This window comes from Syzygium oleosum, unplaced genomic scaffold, assembly GCF_021117445.2.
Source record: "Syzygium oleosum isolate NSW1041296 unplaced genomic scaffold, Sole_v2.1 Sole_v2.06, whole genome shotgun sequence".
NCBI classification, from domain to species: Eukaryota; Viridiplantae; Streptophyta; class Magnoliopsida; order Myrtales; family Myrtaceae; genus Syzygium; species Syzygium oleosum.
Genome location: NW_026607490.1, coordinates 8,213,022 through 8,238,466, shown reverse-complemented (window position 1 = coordinate 8,238,466; position 25,445 = coordinate 8,213,022). Strand labels below are relative to the sequence as shown.

Below are 25,445 nucleotides of genomic sequence, written 5' to 3'. Positions count from 1 at the left end.
TAATGCGAATGTGCCCCCGAGAGACGGCAATTTTCCAGCTTACGACTTGTTCTGTGTAGAACGTGAGGCGTTGTTTTGGCTCTCTTGCATTTATGCCTGTATGTGACCGAGGCCAGAAAGTATCACAATTCACAAACTAGCTTGAACATAAAACGAGGGAATTTCATGTGCTTGCTTTGTACTAAGAATATGTGAGGGAACATGTACTGTTTTCCGGAATAAGGAATTATGAGCCCATTGAAACATTGAGTGTTGTCGCGACCTAAAATTTCTCAGGCTAATGGATTATTAAGACTAAGCCTAACTCGGGCCTTCCCAAGCCCTACCAATTCGCAACTCAGGGTTTAAGTTTTTAACATGCAAAAGTTTTCATGCTTGGAGTCGCCACTAATCTATTTGTGGTAGGTCGATTAGAAACCTAAATAAAACATAGGGAGATATGTTTTATTCCTACGAACTAGAGATTCTAAGCTCGGGGACTTGATTACGCTAGATCTAGTCTAACACCCTTTCGGTACCTTTTCTTTTAAAAAATATTTATGCATGCAGTCTGGATCCATTTTAACTTAGTCACTAGCATGTGAGGTGATCATGCGGGTGCGCAAACCACCAAAGTAACACCCAATAATCAAAACATTAAATAAATTGCAAGATTGGGAGAATTACTTACCTCGAAGCAGCGTAAGCATCTGCATTGTTAACTAGAAAATCACATTAACAATTCTAATATGATTTCTAATTAACAAGCAGTTCACTCAATATTTTTTAGGATTTTCACTTATTTAAATGAAAGCTAATCTATATGTAATGACGTGCAAAAATTAACATGTGATTAATGCAGCCTAACATGCAAACTATATGTCATGCGACGACGTGACCTAATTCTAATGACGGACAAATGATTTATTTTTGGTATTTTCAAATGAAATTCGGAATTAAAAAATTACTCAAATTAACATGCAATCTATCTTAATCTGTACTAAAGTAACTCATTCTTTTTGGGATTTTCATGGAAATTCGGAATTTAAAAATAACGTAAATAATCTATTAGGATTAGAATAACACCTAATTTAAACTAGGAAATAAATTGTCTTAAGTCCTAATTTAAATTAAATAATTATCCTATCTTCTAGATACATTTAGGATTCCCTAAACATGCAAAACTTCTAATTTAAATCCTAACTAACATGTTTTGGATTTTCTTTATTTAAAAAAAAACAATCAAACAAAGATGACAAGCACATTCAAACAATCCACGCAATCCGCAAGATTCTTCAAATTCAGATAAGGCAAAGAAATCAAACTAACGGTCATATCTATAGAGTTATAGATATCGACAGAAAGTTGATTATTAAAATTTGGAAAGCAAATAAAATCTATTATCGTATCCAAGTGATTATGGATAAAATAACGATTTTCCGTATCGCCGTGTATCGTACCTTAAGGATAAGGTCGGATAGTCGTCTAGATACGTTGCCGAATGATTCCCAATTGTGGGTGTTTTCGAATATTGCGGATAGAGCAAACAATATCTCTAAGATTTAGCAATCCACCAAAGAATATCCACGAAATATTCAAACACCGAAAACTTAGGAAAGTAAATATTTCGGAAAATATTCGGATAATGATCTTACCTAATTTGCGGATATCTTCCAAATTCAAACTCGGTTCCGGATTGAGGCTTGCGGATCGCAGAACGCGTGCTGGCCAACGGCGACAGACCGGCGGTGACAGCGGCGGCAGTTCGACGGGGAGCGGCTCAGCTCGTGGTGGTGGTATGTCGGACAAGCACGTCGGGGATGCGCGAACTTCGCCACGTCGGTATGGCTTCACGGATCACCAATGTCGCCATCCTCGTCCCGTGAAGAAGTGCATGCGGTGATGATGCCAGATGTGTCATCCAGAGAGCACACTTGTGCATGGGATAGCTTTTTGCGTGAATCTTGGTGGATGTCAGAAAATCTGCCGTGAAAGAACAAACGAGGACTGGACCGACAATAGACTTGCTGGACTGATTGCTAATGGGCGGCCAAAAGAAGACTCGCAATGGTAGTGTTCACGACGAGAAATAGCCACAAAAGCGCAGGGCAATAAACTGCTCGGAAACTCGTCGGGGAGCGACCGGGCGTCAACCAGAGCAGCGAGGCTGCGGGTAAGAAAGTTACTGGATCTGGGTCACGGTGTCGGGAAGAAACTCCTTCAGGTCACGTTCTTTTCCTCTCAATCCTTAGCGAAAGTCTTTCTGATCGGGACATCCACTGCTTGGCCCTCACTCTCTTGTTGTCTTCTTCCCCTCCTTTGTCCTCTTCTTTGCTGCTCTTTGTGAAGCTCTCTGAATGTGCTCGCTCTCTTCCTCTCACGGATGACTCTCTCCCTGGCCGTGTATAAAATTGTGTGGCCCCCCCGAGAGAATCCTCAATGAATGCATTTATAGGCAAAACTTAGGTTTTTTGCTTGCAATTATTTCCTATTTTGATTCAAAGAAAATATTGCAATATCTCTGTGATAATGTCAATTCATTCAATGATAATATCAAGATTAACAAATCAATATTTTCCAACTCGACAATTTCCAATGAAAATTTTAGCTCTTATAATGTTCATGGGCTTGGCCAAGAATTTTCTTGAACGCGGGCTTAGTCCAATTTCATTAAGTTCAGAACCGTTCACTCGAGTCCATCCACCGTCGGTCTGATAAATATGCAAACTATACGGGCCTAATTAACTATTAATGGAATGCTCCTAATATCTATATGCAATACCATCTAATTATATTTTTTGTTTAGGGGTTAAAAAATTAATCCCTAATTTTCTATGCAATTGTTCCTAAATGACTAGTTAAAATTTAGATGTCAACAAGTGCGTTAAGAATAGACAAGACAGAAAAAAAGTACGTGTGTACTTCAATTGAAGAGGTGTAGAAAAGAAACATGTTTTACATGACAACGCCGGGGAAATGATAATTTCGGTCAACTAACAGTAAGTGTGGCATGTATTTTTCGGATGCAAGCAGTTGCAGGGCTCGTGCTGTCGTCCAGCAAACTTTACCAGCTAGAGTTAGAGAAGGCCATTGGAGGCATCCATATCGAGCTGCTACGCCAGAGAGAGAGAGAGAGAGAGAGAATCCGCAACTTAGTCTAGGCGGTTTTAATTTCATTGTCTGCTCTTTTTCTTTTTTTTTTGATGGAATTTTCATTGTCTGTACAGTAGAATGAATATATGTCGTTGACATTTTGATTTCTGGCACGTTATTATATCAGAGCAGAAAAACCAGCAGACAAATGCTTCACGAGCACTAAAGAAGCCAATAACTTAGAATTTCCATGTTTGATTTTATTCTTATTTAAGCTATTCTGAGTTTTATTATCTGACCGCAGTTACAAGGAGCAAACGAGAGCAGAGATACAAACAATGCTTCATCAACACACTCAAAAGACATCTAATAAGCTGACGGTTTCCCATCTCTCAGGGGAGTGTTCGCGTACTTCCACGAGCAGCGGACATAGTGCTCATTGATCCTATCGCCGGCAATGTCATCAATCGGTACAGCATCTGAGATCTCTTTCACGTCTTCCTCTGTAAGCTTCACCCTCAAGGAACCAATGTTATCATCGAGATTCTTAATTTTCGTCGTTCCTGCAGAAACCGCATGATTTCAAAACAGAAATCCCAATACATGTCATCTGTCAATGATTGTCATAAAAGTTCGATCCTCACCAGGGATGGGCACAACATCATCTCCTTGATGGAGAACCCATGCAAGTGCAAGCTGTATAGGGGTGCAATTGTGCTTTTTCGCTAACTTCTCCATTCGAGCGTAAAGAACCTTGTTTTTGTCCAAATTCCCCGCTTGAAACCTAGGAAAATTTCTCTGAGAAATGAGGGGAAAAATTAGCGAGGATTAGCGAAGAAGCTTTTAAACCATCGTGTATGTGCTGTGAAACATCAAAGAAAGAACCCATTAACTGTTAACATACCAGAGAACTATTTGCGGGCACAGTTTCTGTGACTCCCTTGCCACCGAAGAACCCACGACCGAGAGGGCTATATGGAACGATGCCGATTCCGAGCTCCCTGAAAATTTCGAGAGGGGGGCCAAAAGATTAGAAAACAAAACAACTTACAAAGGGAAAAGGCTGTTTTTGGAGAACAACTTGGGAAAGAATTTGAAGTCTACTTCAATGGAGGTGAACAGCAATATACCTGCAGAGCGGGACGATTTCTTGCTCGATTTCGCGAGTCCAGAGCGACCACTCCATCTGTAAGGCCGTGATGGGATAAACCGCGTGCGCTCTCCGTATGGTGTCGGGGCTAGCCTCCGACAAGCCAATATACTTCACTTTTCCCTCTTCCACCAACTTCTTCAGTTCCCCCATCTATGTTTTTTTAAAGCAATTTGGTTTTATTAATTGCTGATCGCTAAAGCCAGTATAGAGCATTGGCAATCATCCACGAGCAGGAAAAGTTGCTAAACGAACTTACAGTTTCCTCTATCGGGACTGTTGTGTCAATCCGATGCACGTAATAGAGGTCAATGTATTCGACACCTAGGCGCTTGAGGCTCGACTCACAACACGAGCGGACGTATTCAGGCGTCCCCTTGATCACGACATTGTCCGCTTCGAGTTTCACCACACCGAATTTGGTTGCTAGCTGCGCTTCCTCCCGTGGCAACTTCTTCAATGCCTGCGACAATGATATCACCAAGTTTTTCTAATATCCATATAACTAAAATGTATCAGCTAACAGACGAAATTACCGGTTTTGTGTGTTTCGGTTTTTTCACATTACCTTTCCAACAAGAATCTCATTGATTTTGGGTCCATATATATCCGACGTGTCGAAGAATGTTATCCCCTTGGCGAACGCGTCGGTGATGATCGATATGCCGACTTCCTCCGGGACTGGATCATTGTAAATACCTGTGAGTCCCATGCAGCCAAAACCCAACTTCGAAACCTGCAAGTATTTGAAAACAACAGAAGAAGAGGAAATGACAACTCATACATCTCGGCATGAAGCAGCTTAAATGAATCCACAAGAATTTAATCAACCCCAAGCAATGAAACGATGCGATGAAATTCTGATCCTGTACGCACACCATTAAATTCAACGAGCTAAGAAGTAGTTTCAATACAAACCTCAAGACCCTGAGTTCCGAGTTTCACTCGCGGAATCTGAACCCCGGCCATTTTCAGATGATGTCTTCTTGTTGCTACTTGCTGTATTTTCTGGTCTCGTGATCTTCAAACTTCGTGCATATATATAGGAGTTTAGGTGACGAGGATAAAGAAAGGAAAATTCAGATTGTTATCAGTCAAAATGCGATTGACCATGACCCATCACGTAAGCAGACATGTATTGAGCTGTTGGATACTCTAAGGTTTGCATCACCCAGTACGTCACGGGCATTGCGATTTGTTTTCCTTCTGTCCTGAAGATGCAATCATATCCTCGGCGATTTGCATCACCCAGTATGTCACGAGAATGTCCTGCGGAGAACATCCTTACGTCCTTTGATCTTAAAGGCTCTCCATCTTATTATTTCATTGCTAGTGCGACTATTGTTTATCACCAAAAGAAGATGATGACAATTTTTACAAATTTTTTAAATTTTTTTCTTTTTTTCCCCTATTTTTTCTTATTTCCCTCCGGGCTCCATCGATCTGCAGCCCACAGCGTCGGCATTGGCCAGTGGGGGCATTGTGACTTGGCGAGGGTCGCACGGTTCACAATAAAAAAAGAAAAGAAAAAAATAAAAAATAAAAAAATCATAAATATTATTTTAAAAATTGCAAAAATTGTCCATGTCAACGCTGACTGTGCCACGTAAGATGGCCAGCATCCGTATCAGTGATTAAGGCTTGCATTGGTAAATATTCAAAATGTTCGGGACTAAATTGGCAAAATTAAAAAGTTTAGGATTTTTTTGGATAATTTTCCCCGACAGTAGAGTAGGAAACCGGGTGACTCTCGCTTGGCTTTGTAAACCCATACATCAACAACAATCCTACATGTTACAGTTGCATTTCTGCTCAACAATAAGGTTTATTTAGTTTATATTCCCATTTAGCAACAAAAAAAAATACTATAGTAGGTATCCTAGGTAGCACATGTCATTTTCTTGGACTTTTATCTCATGTATAATGTAATTTGGCCATAATATTACTAGCTTCTCGATATTCATCGGTGTGTGAGTGACGTCATAAAAAAGACTTGTGACGTACTGGGTGATGCGAACCTTAGAGTATCCAACAACCCGTGGAGACTGTGGAGCCGTTGCGCATCTGCTTACGTTGATGGGTCACGGTCAAACCATCTCTTGTTCCAATAAATTTTCAAAATATTGCAGCCATAGAGCCGTCTAGGATTAGGAAATCAAACTAATTAATAAGAAAAGTATTTTTCACATGATATATTTGTGTAAAAATATTACGAGCTACCCCCGTTACCTGTTGAGTTATATAATTAGATAATTATGTATATAGTGGCGTTGAAAATGGTTCTAAAAGAAAACCGTTCGCATGATCTGTTTACGTAAAGTTAATTCGAAAGCAAATTTACATTAATTGTTTGATTAAGAAGAGAGTATTCTATGCAGTTCTCACTAAGCTTGAAAGGGCAATTAACCTTTCATATAATGTTTAACAACCACTTCACAACTCCTCGTATAATGGCGGACCAAGGGAGCTATCGCCTTCGGTACCAAAAAATATTTATATTGTATACTTGAATTATTTCTTTATTAAATAATGCAATTTTATAATTCTTTAATAATTTTTCATTATTTTAATGTTTTTTGTTCTTTTTCTGTACACTGTTGACAGGCGAGGTCGCCGGCCGACCATCGTCGGCCATAGGTTGGTCTAGGTAAGGGCCTCCGTGCCCTCACCGGCCACAGGTGAGGGCCGCTGTGCCCTCGCCCAGATTCAAGCAAGGGCTGAACCCTCGTTTGTTGGCCGGCAAGGGCTGCGACACCCTCGTCCAGATCGGCCATAGGTGAAGGCCCTCGCTCGTGGTAGGGGAGGGAATCGTAGCCCTCACTTGGATTTGGGCGAGGCCCTGACGCCCTCGCTTGTGGCCGGCGAGGGTGCGGCGGCCCTTGCCTATGGCCGTCGATGGTTGACCAATGACCCTCGTCCAGACCAAGCGAGGGTCGCCGGTCCTCACTTATGGCCAACGATGGTTGGCCAGCGACCTCGTCGGCCAATAGTGTACATAAAAAGAATAAAGAGAAAAAATTTATATTTAAAAAATCTGAAAAAATTATTTAAAAATTATAAAATTTGTTCACGTCAGTGTCGACGTGCCATGTAGGACCGCTGGCATCCACGTCAACGATTTTCGGCCTAAATTAGCTGGATAGACTGAATTAATATCAATTCGAAAATGTTTATGACTAAATTAGTTCAATTGACAGGTTTAAGACTGAATTGGTACTAATGTAACAGGTTTATAACTTTTATGGTACTTTTCCCTTTAGAACTTAGTTTTGCATCATCCAATACGTCACAAGGCCTTTTTATGACATTGATTTTCTTTCGGAATAAGGCTAGAAAATTAATCATACAAATAGTTTCTTAGGATATGGACACTTATTCATATAAGAACTTATGGGCTCCACATGGATACGAAGTTTTTCCACCTATCTACCACAGGGAGACAGGGAAAATGATATCCTTACAGTTAAGGAAGATGTTGGCAGAGGGATTATGAATAAGGAAGAGATTAATAAAGCATCTTTTGATCCAAGTATACAGAGCTTTTCTTTTCTGGGGATTTTCACTTGATCCGCATCCTCTCGTTGGGACACTCTTCCCTAGTGTTGTTTCTGAAGAAGAAAACTTGGATCTTTTGGTGATCCAACAATGGATGAAATACATAGCATCTTGAAAGAGATGGACCCTCTTAAATCACCTTGCTTGAACGGATCCCATACCATTTTTCTACCCAAATGTTGAGAAGTGGTGAAGGCCCAAGTCATCCACTTTGTACAACACTTCTTTAACACAGGTGAATTGCCCCATCATGTTAATCATTTGGTACTAATACCAAAAACTCATAATGCTAGCGCACACACCTTTAATCAATTTTGTCCCATAAGTCTACTGTCGCGACCTAAAATTTCTCAGGCTAATGGATTATTGAGACTAAGCCTAACCCGGGCCCTCCCAAGCCCTACCAATTCGCAACTTAGGGTTTAAGTTTTTAACATGCAAAAGTTTTCATGCTTAGAGTTGCCACTAATCTATTTGTGGTAAGTCGATTAGAAACCTAAATAAAACATAGGGAGATATGTTTTATTCCTACGAACCAGAGATTCTAAGCTCGGGGACTTGGTTACGCTAGATCTAGTCTAACGCCCTTTTGGTACCTTTTCTTTTCAAAAATGTTTATGCAGGCAGTCTGGATCCATTTTATTACCTAATCTCTAACATGTGAGGTGTTCATGCGGGTGCGCAAACCACCAATTTAACACCCAAGAAAGCAATAAATAAATTGCAAGATTAGGAGAATGACGTACCTTAATGCAACGCAAGCATCTGCATTGTTAATAGAAAATCATACGGATAATCCTAATATGATTTCTAATTAACAAAACAAAGCACTCGAGATGTTCTTTAGGATTTGCGCTTTATTAAAATGCAAACTAACCTATATGCAATGACGTGCAAAAAAATGACATGCGATTAATGCAACCTAGCATGCAAACTATATGTCATGCAACGACGTGACCTAATTTTAATGACGGACAAATGATTTATTTTTGGTATTTTTCCAATGAAATTCGGAATTAAAAAAATGCCTAAATTAACATGCAATCTATTCTAAAAAAAATAATTTAATCTATCCTAAAGTGACTTCTTTTTGGTATTTTTATGAAAATTCGAAATCAAGAATTACCCTAAAATGAACCATCGAGATCAGGATAATATCTAAATTAAACTAGGAAATAAATTACTCTAATTCCTAATTTAAATTAAAAAGTTATCCTATCGACTTATTCAAAGAAAGTTATTCTAAACCTATCCAAAACATGCATTCTTCTTTTTGAGATTTTCGAATCAAATCAAAACAAAGATTCAAACCAAAGCCAAAAATAGCATCCAATCACCCAAGATATCATCCATATCCATTCAAATTTGAAAAATAAATTGACAAATCACATCTCGGGCATGAGGATCGGATTGGCCAATTTTCAATGCAATCGCGAATCGTATCTCGGGCGGGAGATCGGATTGACGATTTTCCGTGCAATCGCGAATCATATCTCGGGCAGGAGATCGGATTGACGACCATATGCACATTGTGAAATTACGACAATATCCCAATTTACGGACTCCGAAAAGATTTTTGGATATGACAATATCGACACAGCATATAATTGAGATCACAATAAACTCAAGTTAGGCAATTTAATATATCGAAATTGAATCGAATAATGTATTACCTAATTCGAAATATTGCACAGGTGACGTTTCCGAATTTGACCGACGGATGGCTTGAGCTCAATGACCGGCGGTGGTGAGGATAGCCGCGGTTTGGCTACTCGTGGTGAACTCGGCCATGTGGTGTCTCGGCGGTGCTTGGGAGTTCTTGTGAAACCTACAAAACAAGGGAGAGTCCCAGTTTGGTGAAGATACAGAGTAACGCAACAGCGACCGGCGGGATTTCGTCGGGACTGGTAAGTTTGCTGGGACCGTTCGCAGAAGTTGCTGGTCTCGGCGTTGTCACGGTGGCTTGGACTCTTGATCAGCGACGGTAAGGACTGGAAGGACGTGGCGACTGTGCAGGGCTTCTCAGACTCGTTAAAGTTGTTAGCGTAGGGCTAGAAGCAATGACGATCACGCGGCGCAACAACAGCAGGAGTCGTTGGTTTACTGGACATGATGGAACAGGGCTACGCTTGCCAAAGTTGGTATTGTGGCAGCAAGACAAACCGATTCGTGTAGGAGCAGCAGCAAGCGGCGTGGCGTGGACACGAGCTAGACACAAAACGCTGCTTGAAGTTGCCTAGAACAGGGGCAAGCTGTCACAAAGTCACTGTTCTTCACTAGTGCATGCATTCTCCTCTATTCTTTTCTTCTTTTGGACGTGCTGCACCTCCTCTCTCTATGCTCTCACTCACGATTTTTTGTTTTCTCCTCTCATATCGTGACCGTCCTCTGACAATTCTTTCGCCGCCTATGTAATTGTGTGGCCTCCCTTTTTATATGTAAAACAACATAGAGCCCCCAAGGAAAGAACGTGATGCAGCTTCCAATTGTGGATGCATTGAAATATATATATTTTTATTCTTTTCCTTCTTTTGTTATTTCTCCAGAATCCACGTCTTCTTACCAATCCTTTCTTTCCTTTCTTTAATCCCTTTGTCCGCAAGTTTGTATCCACCAGCTTGAGTGAATCCTCTTTCCTTAATTCTTGCTCTGATAACGCTTTGCTTTCCAATTGTTTCTTGACCCAAAGATTTTCATGATATTTTCTCAATATTTCCTAATCCAATGTGCCACACGCGCAACGCACATGTCAATCTTGACCACTTGAGAGAATAACGAGTTGGGCCGAATCTTTAATTCACACGGGCTTGATCCAATTAATTTCATTGGGTTCAGAACCTCGATCCAATTAATTCCATTGGGTTCAGAACCTCTGTACTTGAGTCCATTAACTCCAGTTCAATTAAATTTTGTTAAATCCATCCATCACCAATCCGATGCAAATGCAACTACTAATAAATGTTCTTAAAGCTAAATGCTATGTAATTTAACTTTAATATTTTTGTTAGGGACTAAAATTTAATCCTAATTTTCTATGCAATTAATCACTAAATGGTTAGTCAAAATTTAGGTGTCAACATCTACGTAGCATGTTAGGTACGAGGATTTCGTAATTGAACTAACATCTGCAAACGAGGATTATACTTTTTATCTTCCAGCACTTATGGACATCTGAGGTAGAATATACCGTGCCGGTGTCTAGCATTTTCATGATCGTGATTTATCAAAAAGTTTAATCCTGACCTCAACAATCGGCTTTTGTTCGGGGTAGGAGCATACAAGAGAATTCTTTTGTAATTGCACAAGAAATTTTACCCTCCGTGAGGAAGAAAATAAAGGGGAGGACTTTTATGGGAGTCGAGGTTGATATGTCAAAAGCTTTGATAGAGTATATTGGAATATACTTTGTGCAATACTCCGTAGCCTGGGGTTCTCGATCCATTTTTGTAGGCTCATAAACAAGTATGTTACGACGGTTCATTGTACCTTGGAAATCCCCTCTTCAAACCAGGAAAAGGTAGGACAAAAATATCATTTCCTGGAACAGAAAGTTGATAACAAACTTAGCCCATGGAAAGGAAGACACTATCTTTGTGTGGGTAGAGCAACGTATATTTGATTAATTGTTCAGAGCTGACCAATCTTTGTCCTGCATACTGATTTTTGGTCGGCTACTCCGAAGCACTTGTCATGTACTTGGCCTCACTAAATACATAATGATATTTTCTTTCCTTAGACTAGTGCACGTTTACTTTTCATGAATAACTCACAAGAGATGTCTTGGGGCTTTATAGTAAGGCCTTATGTTAATTTTGCTCGATATGGCTTAGGTGTTTTTTTTTTATTTACTTTATATTTACTTATTTTTATCATCAAATTGTTTCATTTTATTGTTTGAGCATTTATGCGTGGAAATTTTAGAATTATATGACTAGGAATAAAAATAATTGGAAAAGATCGCATGAAACAAACTTTTCGTAAAAGAGAAAAGATATCGGTAATAGGCATTAGGTAAAATAGCGTAACCAATTTCTCGTATCCGAAATCTTTGATATACCGAAGTAAGCGGCCTCCCACGCCTTAGTCGTAACCGACCAAGAATAGGGTCATGGCAACTCTAGTCTCATTCGATCAGACAGGGCTTTGAGAGCTGGACGACTTCAAAAGAGACTGGTTTAACACATGCAACCATCTTCAATTGGCGTGCTGAATCTAAGGTACTTTGCTAATGGCTGTGTTAAATGGTCATACAAGCTAGTGGGAGGTATAAGTGAGGTGTGTTTGCTAATCTTTGTTTAGAAGGTGGCGTAAGGGATGAATGTTTCATATTAAAAATGTTGTATGCATAATATAAACCGCTGCGTATCCTCCCTCACTTTAGAGCTACACCTTTCTGCACACATATTAACCAGAGATGCATTTAGTAAAGCAAGGATTGGAACGGGAAGAGAAAGCCAGGAAATATTAACTACAGATTGATAGGCTATTTAGTTGCTTTGCTTTGCATTTTTTTGTGCTCTCACTATTCTTTTTTTTTTTTTCAACTCCTTTTCTCCACCCTTTTAATCTATTATTACTTTTTCTTTCTTCTTCTCCGTCTTCTCCAAATCTCTCCCTCCATCGATTTTTCTTACACTTGCATACACAAGTGAACGCAGAAAAGGACATCTTTACACATCAAGATTCGACACCATAGAAAACACATGCAACCATCTTTATTTCATTCAAAAGCAAGCTCACAATAACATTGTAACCATGATCAAAGGTCGAAATATTAGAAATCTTTATAGCACAAATTTCTCAGGTGCCATAGACTTCAGGAATTCCAAACTCCACATGAAAAGCCACGTAAACACGGACCACTTGGTTCTATATCCCACACACAAGTATCACATCGAATATAATCTCTAGACTCATCATATATATTAAAATAGTGAAACTGTCCCGGCCATTGCATGCTGCAAAAGAATAGAGTGTGGCCAAAGCCGAAAAAGCTAGGAGCGAAACGAAAACTCCACATTTCACCAGGATTGATTTGATGAAAGCCAAGATCGTCTTGCTTAGATTTGCAATGAACCGTAAGCAACACTGCTCCCGGTAAACTGTTGACAATTTGGACTTTAGTTTTCGGGAATAAACTAAGGGAGCTAGCTTGTCGGAAGACAAGAATGATCACAAACACCATGAAAACTGTGTTTTTTTTAAACACAAACATATTCGTCAACTTTGTTTTTCTTTTGGAATTTGAACACATGTCAAGCATGATGGAGCAATTTATTTAAGGATGATTAAGATGCTTCATTTGGTAACATATAAAAAAAAGGATATGTGTTAGGACTAAGATGGAAAATGTGGCGGCCACATAAGTATAGATTGGGAATATCTAGTAATGTATTTATCAAAATATATATACTTGTATCCTTCTTTTCCTCACATCGAGATTTTTTTTATCAAAATATCTATACTTGTATCCTCTTTTTCCTCACATCGAGATTTCTGTCTATATATGCATACATTTATGCTAACAAAATAGATGCAATTTACCTATAAAAAAATCTATAGTGGTATACTCCAAATATAGCTTGAGACAGCCATGCGACTTTGAATGAGCCGTATTTATTACCTTAAAAAGACCATTAGGATATATTGAGAAACTTTCGTAATTACCAAAGCATTTTCTTGTTGGCCAGATTAGGAGGCATCGAAAAGGCACTTGAAAAAGGTACAAATCGTTTTTTGTGGAAACTTGAAGCGAAACTACAGAAAGAGTTTGTTGATGTCTCGATTTACGAAGAAATCCACTGATATAAAAAATCTAGACATCAATGGCTGCAGTTTGGGAATAAAAATACGAAGTTTTTTCATGCTGCCATAATCATTCGCCGTTCTTGAAATAAAATGGATGTTCCAAAGAATAATAGTGGAGAATCAGTGTCTGACATAGAGGAATTGAAAGGCATTGTGGTGGATTTCTACAAGAATGTCTTCATTGAAGACGACCCAACCCCAACCGCGATTCCGTAGCTTAATAGATTTTAAGTTTTGAGTTCTTCGCAAGCTTTGAACATGGCTAAGCTAGTCGACAAATAAGAGGTATGCAGAACACTGTTTGATATGGGACCTCACAGAACACTAATCAAAGACTTCCTGTCTTCTTTCAACCATGTTCGTAATCTTTTCTATTAACCTATACAAATTTCCATGAGGAGTTTCACATCCTTCTCATAAAGAATCAGTAATGGATTATGGAGTACATGCTTAAAAAAAAAAGAACATGCCATTGGTTCCATTGAACCGATTACCCTTAATTCTTTGCAGCAGTAGAGTAAAATCATAAGTGATCGCTGCTCGGCTTTGTGAATGCGTACATCAACAATCATACTCCGTTACAAGCGGACTTATATTCAACAATAAGGGATGTTTTGTTCATATTCACAATTAGCAAAACCCGCAGCGGCTGCGTTGGCTTGCGCTCTAGTCCCCCACGAAGGGATCAAAGTTCGAACCCCAACGTAGTCGTTAGGGATTCTTAAGTGTGGCGCCGTGATGGTGGGTCTGCGCTAGTGTCACCCAGTGTTGCATTCCTCCTACGGCCTGCGCGTGCTCCTTCGTTATCAAAAAAAAAAAAGCGACAAATACTACAGGGTGCATCCTAGTTAGCACATCATGTGGTCGGAAGTTATCACGTGCATGAAGTAACCTGGCTACAATATTACATGCTTCTCGCTATATGTGCGTGAGTGACGTCATAAAAAAGCCTCGTGACGTACCGGGTGATGCAAACTTCAAAGTTGTCCAACAACACGTGGAGGCTGCAGAGGTGTTGCGCATCTTCTTACGTCGATGGGTCATTGTCAAATCCCTCTTCTCCTTTTACGTGGCCCAATAGGTCACACTAGCTCTTGTTCCACCATATTGCAGCCAAAGAGCCATCGCTGATTAGGAAATCGATCTAATTAATACAGAAAGTATTTTCACATGATATATTGTGTAAAATGTTACAAACTACCTCCGTTATCGTACATTTATTTAGTTAGTTATATTATATTTATATATCGTGGCATTGAGGGTAATTATAAAAAATAACTATTTACTTAATATGTATACGAAAAGTTAATTTGAAAGTAAATATTATCTGAATGATTGAGTTTTAGGAGCATGTTTGATGCAGTACTCGCTAACCTTAAAAGGGCATCTAATTTTTTTAGAAAGTGTTTGACAAACGCTTTACCACTTCATACATAGTGGCAGATTGGCAGGCTAAGGGGAGAGTGATGGTCCTGCACCTCGTGCCAACAAAAAATTTATCACTTGAATTTTTTAAGAATTTTAAAATAATCTACTTAAAAGTTCAGTTAAAAAAATTTTGTCCCAGGTCGCCAAAACAAAATTCTAGATTTGCAATTGGCATCACGATAATTTTTTTTTTAAAAAGCTACTCCACACTATTGTAATGAGGTGCTGAAACTCTAAACACATGGGTTGTCAAACATACACGATACAACATATTTCAACACAACTACAGATGTTGATAGCACCAAATTTTATTTGTGTTTTCGTTGCCTCAACTCCTATATATATATGCGTGGAACTTCATGAGGATTGAACCAGAAAATAAAGTAGCCAGCAATTCCTAACAGGTGCATCTGAAATATGGCCAAGGAGCAAGAAGTTCAAATTCCCGGAGTGACTTGGAACTCAGGGTCTTGAGGTAATTTGCACAAAATCTACTTCCTGATCACATATAGTGCAAAAATTGATCATAATTTTTCGTCGTTAGATTCGACTTCTGAGTCCGGAATGAAAAGCAGAAGTTCAGTGCAGATGATAGATTCATTTGGTTCCTTTTTTACAACGGGGAGAGATCATAATTCTCCGAGGCATATTTTGCGTTCTCTTTGACAAGTTCGCCAAGTTCAGCGCCGTTTCTTGCTGAAATGTGTTCTTTTGTTCTATTTCTTGGTTTAATGGTGCTGCAGGTTTCCAAGTTGGGCTTTGGCTGCATGGGACTGACAGGTATTTACAACGATCCTGTCCCGGAGGAAGTCGGCGTATCCATCATCACTGTCGCATTCACCAAGGGGATAACATTCTTCGACGCGTCAGATATATACGGCCGGAAAACTAATGAAATTCTTGTTGGGAAGGTAATTGTGAACAGAAACATGCAGAATTCAAATCGTTTATAGTTTTGGCTGATGCAATTTTAGTTACATAGTGAGGAAAAAGAAGATAAACTTAGTGACTTCATTTACAGGCAATGAAGAAGTTGCCTCGCGAGAAGGTGCAGTTATGTCACGCCCCGACCCTCGAGCGCGCTAACATTCCACCAAGGTCGTTATAAATGCGACGTCCCAGGATGCATCGCCGACCCAATTGAATTACTAACGATTAAACGCATGCGGAAGCGAACTAAAAACTCCCAATCACAACAGCAGGGATAATTAGGAAAACACACCTCAATTTAAACAACATCATCAGCAATACATGGGGTTGATATAATACAAGTCCACCACGCGGACCTTCCCGATTACAACCAGAACAGGTAGGGGTTAATCTAGCTCCTCTATCTACAAGGATGACCTCAAAAGGTATTTTCCCTCAAAAAGCCGGTTCCCAAGGAACGGTACGTGTACTCATATCGGATGACCTGAAAAGTGGTTAACAACGGATGAGATAAATCTCAGCGAGTTCACGACCTAAGCCTCGACTAGGAGGTCAACTCATCTCGGATGTACCTAACTTATGCAACGATACATCGATGGCAAACAACTCAATATAGAACATACAGGTACTTCACAACACAATCACAGGCAGCCTTACTTTGCCTTGGCATATGTACATGCCCTATACGTTATAATTCACCGTATGCCATGATAATGCAATAAGCATATAATGCAATCAGAATACGCATCAACCTTCTCAAGCACAATGCATTCACACGTGTCTCGATTATAAAGTGAAACCGCTTCGGCTCATCCCATACCGTGCCTAGCAATTTCATCTCATAATCAAGCGCAATGCCACCACAATCTTTCACGCGTATTCCAATTACTACAGCCACACCAGGGGCTACGGCACAACCCGCGATATTCGCCTCAGGTTGGCAGTCTTCCGGTATATCCGGGCATCGTCCCGCCCCATCGGGCACGGCATCGTCTCACCCGACCACAATGACGGCATATCGCATAAATGGGTTCATTCCGAATCCGATTCGCGAATGACTACGTCTCCCCTGCTACCAGCGACGGCTTCCAATTACCAAATTGGGGACACCCGTTAGGGCCACGGCCAAACCCTAGGTTGGCGGTCATCCGGTATACAGTTTTCCGATATAACCAGGCACGAAAGGAACCTTTAGGTGATCATGCACACATAGCAATACTCAGGTTCCATCATTATAATTTTCAATAGCCGATGTAAACATGATCCGTGCTAACACGTTGAAATATCGCAACTTCCACACGTAAAAATGTACTAAAATATTCACACGTGATTATGCACATATCAATAAATTCCCAAACTTGGCATGCTTCTATATTCAAGTACCCACAACATAGTTCTCACATAAAACTTAACAAATAAACCCGACACCTCAGGGTTTATTAATTAAATACCCGTAATTCTATATTTCACCATAACCAAACAATTCAATTTGGCATACAAACCAATATATAAGGCAAATTCTAGCTTAGGCATCACAATTTAAGCCTAAAATAAATACAATTTAATTTCGGAATTTCCACAAAAATATTAATAAAATAATAATATTTTTAATTCCGAAAATTAATAAAATATTATTATTTAATTCCCGAAAATTAATAAAATAATAATATAATTAATCCAATAGATTATCACTAATCCCTAATCAATTAGTACTAAGCACAATTAACTTAAACTAATCCGCTCTAATGAAGTTTAACCTACTAAGTAAGGGATTAGGGCGATAACTCACCCGTTAGCGAATCCGACGACACGAGCGCGACGGCGAGGGCTACGCGTTGCATGGTCCGAAAACAACACGGAACGATGACACACGGCCGGAATAGGGCTGAACAGCAGCCACAAAACCGGTTTGGCTTCGGTGAGGCGATCCGGCACGGCGAAGGAGCGGCTGCTGTGGTGGCTGGTCGGGGCTGCTTGGGGGCTGATCCGGGCGTGTAATGGTGTCTGGTGGTGTCGGCTAGGTGGCTGGACAGCAGCGGAGCAGCGGCTGCAACGGCGGGGACGGACAACGGGCGACGAAGCTAGAAACTTGGCTGGAAAATAGCCGGCGACGGGGGCTGTTTTCGGCGAGAAATGGACCAGTCCGGCGGCTGGAAATGAAGAAGCCGAAGGGAACAGAACAAGAAGCAGCAGCAGCGAAGCAGAAGCAACAGCAGCAGAGGAGCAGAAGCAGCAGCGGTGAAGAAGCAAAACCAACGAAGAAGGAGAAGAAAAGAATAAGAAGAAAGAGAGGGGGAAATGATGGGGAGTTGGTGGGCTCGGTGGGGGAGTCAAACACGCAAAAAGGGGGGGGGGGGGGGGGACCGGCGGAAAAAGAGAGGAGGAGAGAGTAGTCAAATCGCAATAATCGCGATCCAACGGTCACGATTTGAATTTAAAAACGATCTAACGGTCCCCGAAAAATCTTAATTAATAATATAGGAAAAAGGACCAAAAGATATTAATAAAAACACACTACGAGGAAGGTTTACTAGTCCAAATTCGCACCCAGTCAAAATTTCACTTTTTGCATATCCCGGGCAATATCGAGGCTGGCCACAATAATATTGATACCGTCCAATTAAATTCGTCCCGGGACTCCGAGAAATTCGACACCAAAGTTTGGGTCTAAATAATGGCCAAATTCGATCGAGTGCGATTCTAGCGAAATCTCAATTTTAAAAACAATAATCGGGAGTGATCAGTTCCCGGGCGAGATTTTACTATAAGCACACTGACGAATTACACGTTTTATAAATCCCAAAAATGGGCCGAAATTCGGAATGTCACAAGTTAGTTGCCAAATTCGGGACAGTGAAGTCCGAGGGATACACAGCAGTGATAGAAGGAACACCTGAATATGTCCGCTCGAGCTGCGAGGCCATCCTCAGGCACCTCGATGTCGACTACATAGATCTCTCTTACGCGCATCGAATCAACACAGCGGTCCCAATAGAGGAAACTGTAAGTTTTCTAATGCGAAAGAAAATTGAATAATTTCTCTGCTCCGACAGACTTTAAACTCATCAGTTTTCAACAAATTTGCAGATGGAGGAATTGAAGAAGTTGGTGGAAGAGGGAAAAGTGAAGTACATTGGCTTGTCGGAAGCCAGCCCCGACACCATAAGGAGAGCGCACGCGGTTCATCCCATCACTGCCTTACAAATCGAGTGGTCATTCTGGACTCGTGACATCGAGCAAGAAATCGTCCCTCTCTGCAGGTACATTGCTTGCTCTATTCTAATCTCTCAAAACATTTGCAAAAAAAAGTGGATGAAAGCTCTGTCCACCGTCATCCTAGTAGACTCCGAACCTTCATAAATTGGTCCATTATGTCGGACACTTGGATTTAACTAGCGGAGTTTCTTTTTTCGTTTTGGCCCTCTTCTCGAATTTTCAGGGAGCTTGGGATCGGCATAGTGCCATATAGTCCTCTCGGTCGCGGGTTCTTCGGTGGTAAGGGAGTCACAGGAACTATGCCATAGAAAAGCTTTCTGGTATGTGACATGTCTTATTTCTTTGTTCTGCGTATCATTTAGTCCAAGCTTCTCCAAGACAATCCTGTTTCCTCAAATCTTTTTGTTTAAATTTCCAGGAAAGGCATCCCAGGTTTCGACCGGAGAATTTGGAGAAGAATAAAATCTTTTACACCCGAATCGAGAAGCTAGCAAACAAGCACGATTGCACCCTGATCCAGCTCGCGCTGGCATGGGTTCTCCATCAAGGGGAGGACGTTGTGCCGATCCCTGGTGGGCAGCCAATTTTTTGTATCTATTTTTCTTGAGTGGAAGCATCAATTGTATGATTATTACATTCCCTTTAACTACGAAAAACTGGACTGCCAAGGCCGGTCCCGTCCCTAAAGCCCTATAAAACAGTCTCTAGTGACTACTGGCGATGGGCGCTCTGACCGTCAGCTGCCGTTGCCTTCCACTTGTTGCTGAAGAGGCTAGCGACTGTTTTTGGTGCCCGTCGCTCAGATTTTTACACCTCGTTCTTTTAAGTTCTCTGAATTTATGAATTCTTGGTTCATTAACAGACACATCGCATTATGAATTCTCTGAACTTATACATCGTCTCTGCAGGAACCACGAAGTTAGAGAACCTGGACATCAATATCGGTTCCTTGCGAGTGAAACTTACAGAGGATGATGATGTGAGAGAGATATCGGATGCCGTGCTGATCGAGGAGGTTGCTGGCGGCAGTATTCACGCAGGGTTTGCTCGTTACTTGTGGAGGTACACGGACACGCCCCTGAGAAACAGGAAACCGTCGGCCTAGACTTCCTTCTGTTTCCTGGACATCGTTTGACTCTCTGCATTGTTCTTTTCTCGTCTGTAACCGAGGTTTGAAATCGATCATGGGATCGATGAAAAACCAAAACCAAGGATTGTTAAGTCCCTTAGATCTGGAAGGGAAAGCGTGTAGCTAAGGGTGCATTTGGCAACCATTCTGTTCCCGGAAACAATTTCTGTTCAGAAATGATTCTTTTTTATTCTGTGCTTTGAATAATTTCTAAGCATTTAAATGTATTTGGTAACTGCCCAAAATTTCTATTCTTGAAATAGAAAAAGAACATAAATATGTTCGGTAACTGCACAAAATTTCTTTTTATTAATAATATTTTGAATTTTTTATTATTTCTTTTTTTTTCTCCTTCTTCTTCCCCTTCCTTGGCCATGGCCAAGTCCCTTAGTTTGAAGAAATGTGCTATATTCTGAAATAATCACCAATAATGATCTTGCAATTTGCCGTTGCTGTTTGTTACCATTTTTCGGATTTCTAGTTTTATGATACACAAATATGGAACACCGTTATGTGCCGGCAACGTTTTAAAAACTTTGGTAACTTGTAGAACTCGTTTATAATAATAGTTGGTGCTCCCCAAAAAAAAGAGCTTTCACTCCTACGAAGGCCTCCACGATCTATCATATCTTGTGGGGCAGGCTCTATGGATGTGTTTTTTATTTTAACGTGACGGTGCCCACACTCCTCGCATCCCTAATTCTCCCCGTATCTTTTTCTTCCCCAAGGAGAGGGAATACCCTCTAAGTGTTTTACATCTCAGTGATCTCGAGATCTGGATGAGGACCGAGATGAAGTTTTCTAAGGTCTTGCTTAGGACCAAACTTTGGTAACTTACAGAACCCGTTTATAATAATACTTGAATTCTTCTTTTTTTAAATGATGTAATTAAAATGTTCAGTTCACAAATCTGGTCGCAGCTCGCCGTAACTAAACTTCTAGATTTGCAATTGGCAATGGCATCACAATAAATTTTAGGAAGATGCTCCACCCTATTGTAATTGGGTGTTGAAACTCTCCTATCGTAAGCAGATGATCAAGAGCGATCTCCAGCATAGGTTCAGTACTTAAGGTTTTGCATCACCCGATACCTCACAAGGTTTTTTTTGTGACATCGATTTTTCTTTCGAATTAAGGCTAGAAATTAATCATATAAATAACTTTTTAGAATGTGGACGCTTATTCGTATACGAACTTAGGGGCTCCACATGGATACGAAGTTTTTCCACCTATCTACCACAATGAGACAGAAAAAATCATATCCTTACAGTGAAGGAAGATGGAGGCAGATGGATTATGAATATGAAAGAGATTAGAAGATTCTTTTTATCCAAGTACACATAGCTTTTTTGGGGATTTTCACTTGATCCACACCCTCTCATTGGGACACTCTTCCCTAGTGTTGTTTCTGGAGAATAAAACCTGGATCTTTTGGCGATCCAACGATGGATGAAATATATAGCGTCTAGAAAGATATGGACCCTCTTAAGTCACCTGGCTCGAACGGATCCCATACCATTTTCTACCCAAATGTTGGGAATTCGTGAAGGCCCAAGTAGTCCACTTTGTACAAGACTTCTTTAACACAGGTGAATTGCCCCATCTTGCCAATCATTTAGTACTAATCCCGAAAACTCATAATGCGCGCGCGCGCACCTTTAAGTAATTTCGCCCTATAAGTCTACGCAGCGTGCTAGGTATGGGGATTTCTAATTGAACTAGCATCTGCAAACAAGGACTATACTTTTTATCTTCCAGCACTTATGGACATCCACGGTCGAATATACCACGCAGGTGTCTAGTATTTTCATGAGCATGATGTATCAAAAAGTTTAATTCCATCCTTAACAATTGGCTTTTGTTCAGGATAGGAGCATACAAGAGAATTCTTCTATAATTGCGAAGAAATTTTAGGCTCCCTGAGGAAGAAAAGAAAGGGGAGGACTTTTATGGGAGTCAAGGTTGATATGTAAAGCTTTGATAGAGTAGATTGAAATATACTTTATGCAATGCTCCGTAGCCTAGGGCTCTCGATCCATTTTTGCAGGCTCATAAACAAGTATGTTTCCACGGTTCATTAACTTTGCTCATTAAGGGTAGACTCGTGGGAAGTTTGAAACCTCAAAAGGGGCTTTGACAAGGTAATCCTATCTTGCCATATTTGTTCGTGATTTATGCCAAACTTCTTTCTTAAATTTAATTTAAGGCAGAGGATTTGAAGATGATAGCAAGAATAAGAGTAGGGCAGGAACGTGCATCTTCAACACACCTTATGTATGCCGATGACTTGTTATTGGTTGCCTAAGCCACTAAGCATCAAGGGTCAGCATTAAAGGAATCCATTGACATTTATTGCTTGTGGTTGGAACTTGAATCGTCTCGTCTGCCCTTTCCTCTGAAGTACTTCTATGGGCATGAAAAAGTTTTGTATGGACAAGCTCCATGTGCGAAGACACATCCTGAAGCATTGTATCTTGGAAATCCCCTCTTCAAACCAGGAAAATGTAGGACAAAAATGTCATTTCCTGGAATTGAAAGTTGATAACAAACTTAGCCCATGGAAAGGAAGATACTATCTTTGTGTGGGTAGAGCAACGTATATTCGATCGGTTGGTCAGAGCACATCGATCTATGTCCTGCTTACTAGTTGGTTTCCTCGAAACACTTGTGATCGATTTGGCCTCACTAAATGCATTTTGATATTTTCTTTCCTTAGACTAGTGCATGTTTACTTTTCATGAATAACTCACAATACCTGTCTCGAGGCTTATAGTAAGGCCTTATGTTAATTTTGCTCAATATGGCTCGGATGTTTTTTTTATTTCCCTTATATTTACTTATTTTTATCATCAAATTGTTTCATTTTATTGTTTGAGCATTTATGCATGGAAATTTTAGAATTATATGACTAGGAACAAAAATAATTGGAAAAAACCGCACGAAACAACCTTTTCGTAAAAGATTAAAGATATTGGTAACGGGCGTTAGGTAAAATTAGGGTAACCAATTTCTCGAACCTGAAATCTTTGAATTACATAAGTAAGCGGCCACCGCCCCTTACCCATAGCCGACCAAGAATAGGTTCATGGCGACTCTAGTCTCATTCGATCAACAATAAAAGAGGAAACAAGTTGAGGTCGACAGGGCTTGACAGCTTGACGACCTCACTAGAGACTGGTTTAAAATCTATGAGTACTTAGGCTTGACTTTCTCTGTCAAGGAAATGTTTTTATGTGATCCTTCAATTGCCGTGCGGAATCTAAGGTGCTTTGCTAATGGCAGTGTTAAATGGTCATACTAAGTGGGAGGTATAAGTGAGGTGTGTTTGATAATCTTTGTTTAGAAGGTGGCGTAAGGGATGAATGTTTCATATTAAAAGTGTTGTATACATAATATAAACCGCTGCGCATCCTCCCTCACTTCAGCACTACACCTTCTGCGCACTCATATTAACCAGAGTTACATTTAGTAAAGGAGGATAGGAAGGGGAAGAGAAAGGACAGGAAATGTTAACTACAGATTGATAGGCTATCTAATTGATTTGCTTTGCATTTTTTTTGTGCTCTCACTATTTTTTTTTTTTTTTTGCATCTCCTTTTCTCCAGTCTTTTAATCTATTATTACTTTTTCTTTCTTCTTCTCCGTCTTCTTCAAATCTCTCCCTCCATCGATTTTTCTTACACTTGCATACGCAAGTGAAGCAGAAAAGGACATTTTTACGCATCGACATTCGACAGCATAGAAAACATATGCAACCATCTTTATTTCATCCGAAAGGGAGCTCACAATAGCATCGTAACCATAATCGAACGTCAAAATATTAGAAATCTTTAGAACACAAATTTCTCAGGTGCCATAGATTTCATGAATTCCAAGTATAACATCTATAGTCACGTAAACACGCATGATTTGGGTATATATCCCACAAACAAGATTCACATCGATTATAATCTCTAGACTCAACGTATATATCAAAATAGTGAAACTGCCCAGGCCATTGCATGCTGCAAAAGAATCGAGTGTGGCCAAAGCCAAAAAAGCTTGGAGTGAAGCGAAAACTCCACATGTCACCAGGATTGATTTGATGAAAGCCAAGATCGTCTTGCTTAGATTTGCAATGAACCGTAAGCACCACTGCTCCAGGTAAACTGTTGACAATTTGGACTTCACTTTTCCGAAAGGAGCTAGCTTGTCGGAAGACAAGAATGATTATGAACACCATGAAAACTGTGTTTTTTTTAAACACACACATATTCATCAATTGTGTTTTTCTTTTGGAATTTGAAAACAATCAAGCATGGTGGAGCAATATATTTGAGGAGATCAAGATGCTTCATTTGGTAACATAAAAAAAGGGCATGTGTGAGGACTAAGATGGAGAAATGTGGAGGCCAAATATGTATAGACTGGGAATTTCTAGTAATGTATTTATCAAAACACCTTTTCTTTTCTTCACGTCCCCATTTGTTGCTATATATGCATACATCTTTACTAACAAAGAGAAAGTAGATGCAATGTATCTATCATAATATCCATACTTGTATCTTTTTTTTCCTCGCATTGAGATTTTTTTCTATATCTGCATACATCTATACTAACACATAGAAAGTAGATGCAATGTATATATCAAAATATCTATACTTGTAACCTTTTTTTTTCTTCGCATACTATTTGGTTATGTTTGGTCATCTGAATTTCTAGCTAGGATAGGACTGGATAAGATAGGATATGAAATCCAAGGGATTTGTTATACCCTATCTCTTGTTTGGTGAATCGCAGTATTAAAACCGGAGATTTTCACATTTTACCATGTCCATTATTTGCTATGAACATCATATTAGTGTAAATAATCTTAAAAACTGTACATACGGAGATGATAAAAATCTCCCGCGATACTTTTACCTACTTCATTTTTATTTGCTTATTTTTTTTATTATTTTTCCCTCTCTTTTTTAATTAATTTTTTTTATTTCTTTTTCCCCTTCCATCATTCTCTAATAAAATTTTATTAAATAGTAAGCTATACTAATATATCTAAAATATTTAATAAAAATAAATACTAAATGTATTTATTTATATATATGAAATTTATATCATAAGATAGGAAGAAATTTGAATATTTAAAAAAATTAGAATAAATAAAAAAGAAATTATTTT

General features: G+C 39.7%; 1 protein-coding gene and 1 pseudogene across 1 annotated transcript; one reads left to right on the top strand and one right to left on the bottom strand.

Moving 5' to 3' along the window:
- Positions 1-3,159: 3,159 nt before the first annotated feature.
- LOC115685992 (probable aldo-keto reductase 1) lies at positions 3,160-5,235 on the bottom strand. Its single transcript, XM_056312112.1, has 7 exons — positions 5,141-5,235; positions 4,791-4,958; positions 4,482-4,685; positions 4,203-4,375; positions 3,977-4,073; positions 3,717-3,870; positions 3,160-3,635 (listed from the first exon to the last, which is right to left on the bottom strand). The coding sequence occupies exons 1-7, from the start codon at positions 5,189-5,191 to the stop codon at positions 3,439-3,441; spliced, it is 1,044 nt and encodes a 347-aa protein (XP_056168087.1). The 5' UTR covers positions 5,192-5,235; the 3' UTR covers positions 3,160-3,438.
- Positions 5,236-15,430: 10,195 nt separating this feature from the next.
- LOC115685996 (probable aldo-keto reductase 1) lies at positions 15,431-20,314 on the top strand (annotated as a pseudogene).
- The last annotated feature ends 5,131 nt before the right edge of the window (positions 20,315-25,445 follow it).

What these genes read in the sequence shown, in the direction of transcription:
- LOC115685992 (XM_056312112.1), bottom strand. Translation starts at nt 5,191, where the DNA reads ATGGCCGGGGTTCAGATTCCGCGAGTGAAACTCGGAACTCAGGGTCTT. An exon ending in ATGAGATTCTTGTTGGAAAG is followed by an intron (nt 4,686 to 4,790) that starts GTAATGTGAAAA and finishes TCATTGTCGCAG; the next exon opens with GCATTGAAGAAGTTGCCACG. An exon ending in TGATGTTGTGCCCATCCCTG is followed by an intron (nt 3,636 to 3,716) that starts GTGAGGATCGAA and finishes CGGTTTCTGCAG; the next exon opens with GAACGACGAAAATTAAGAAT.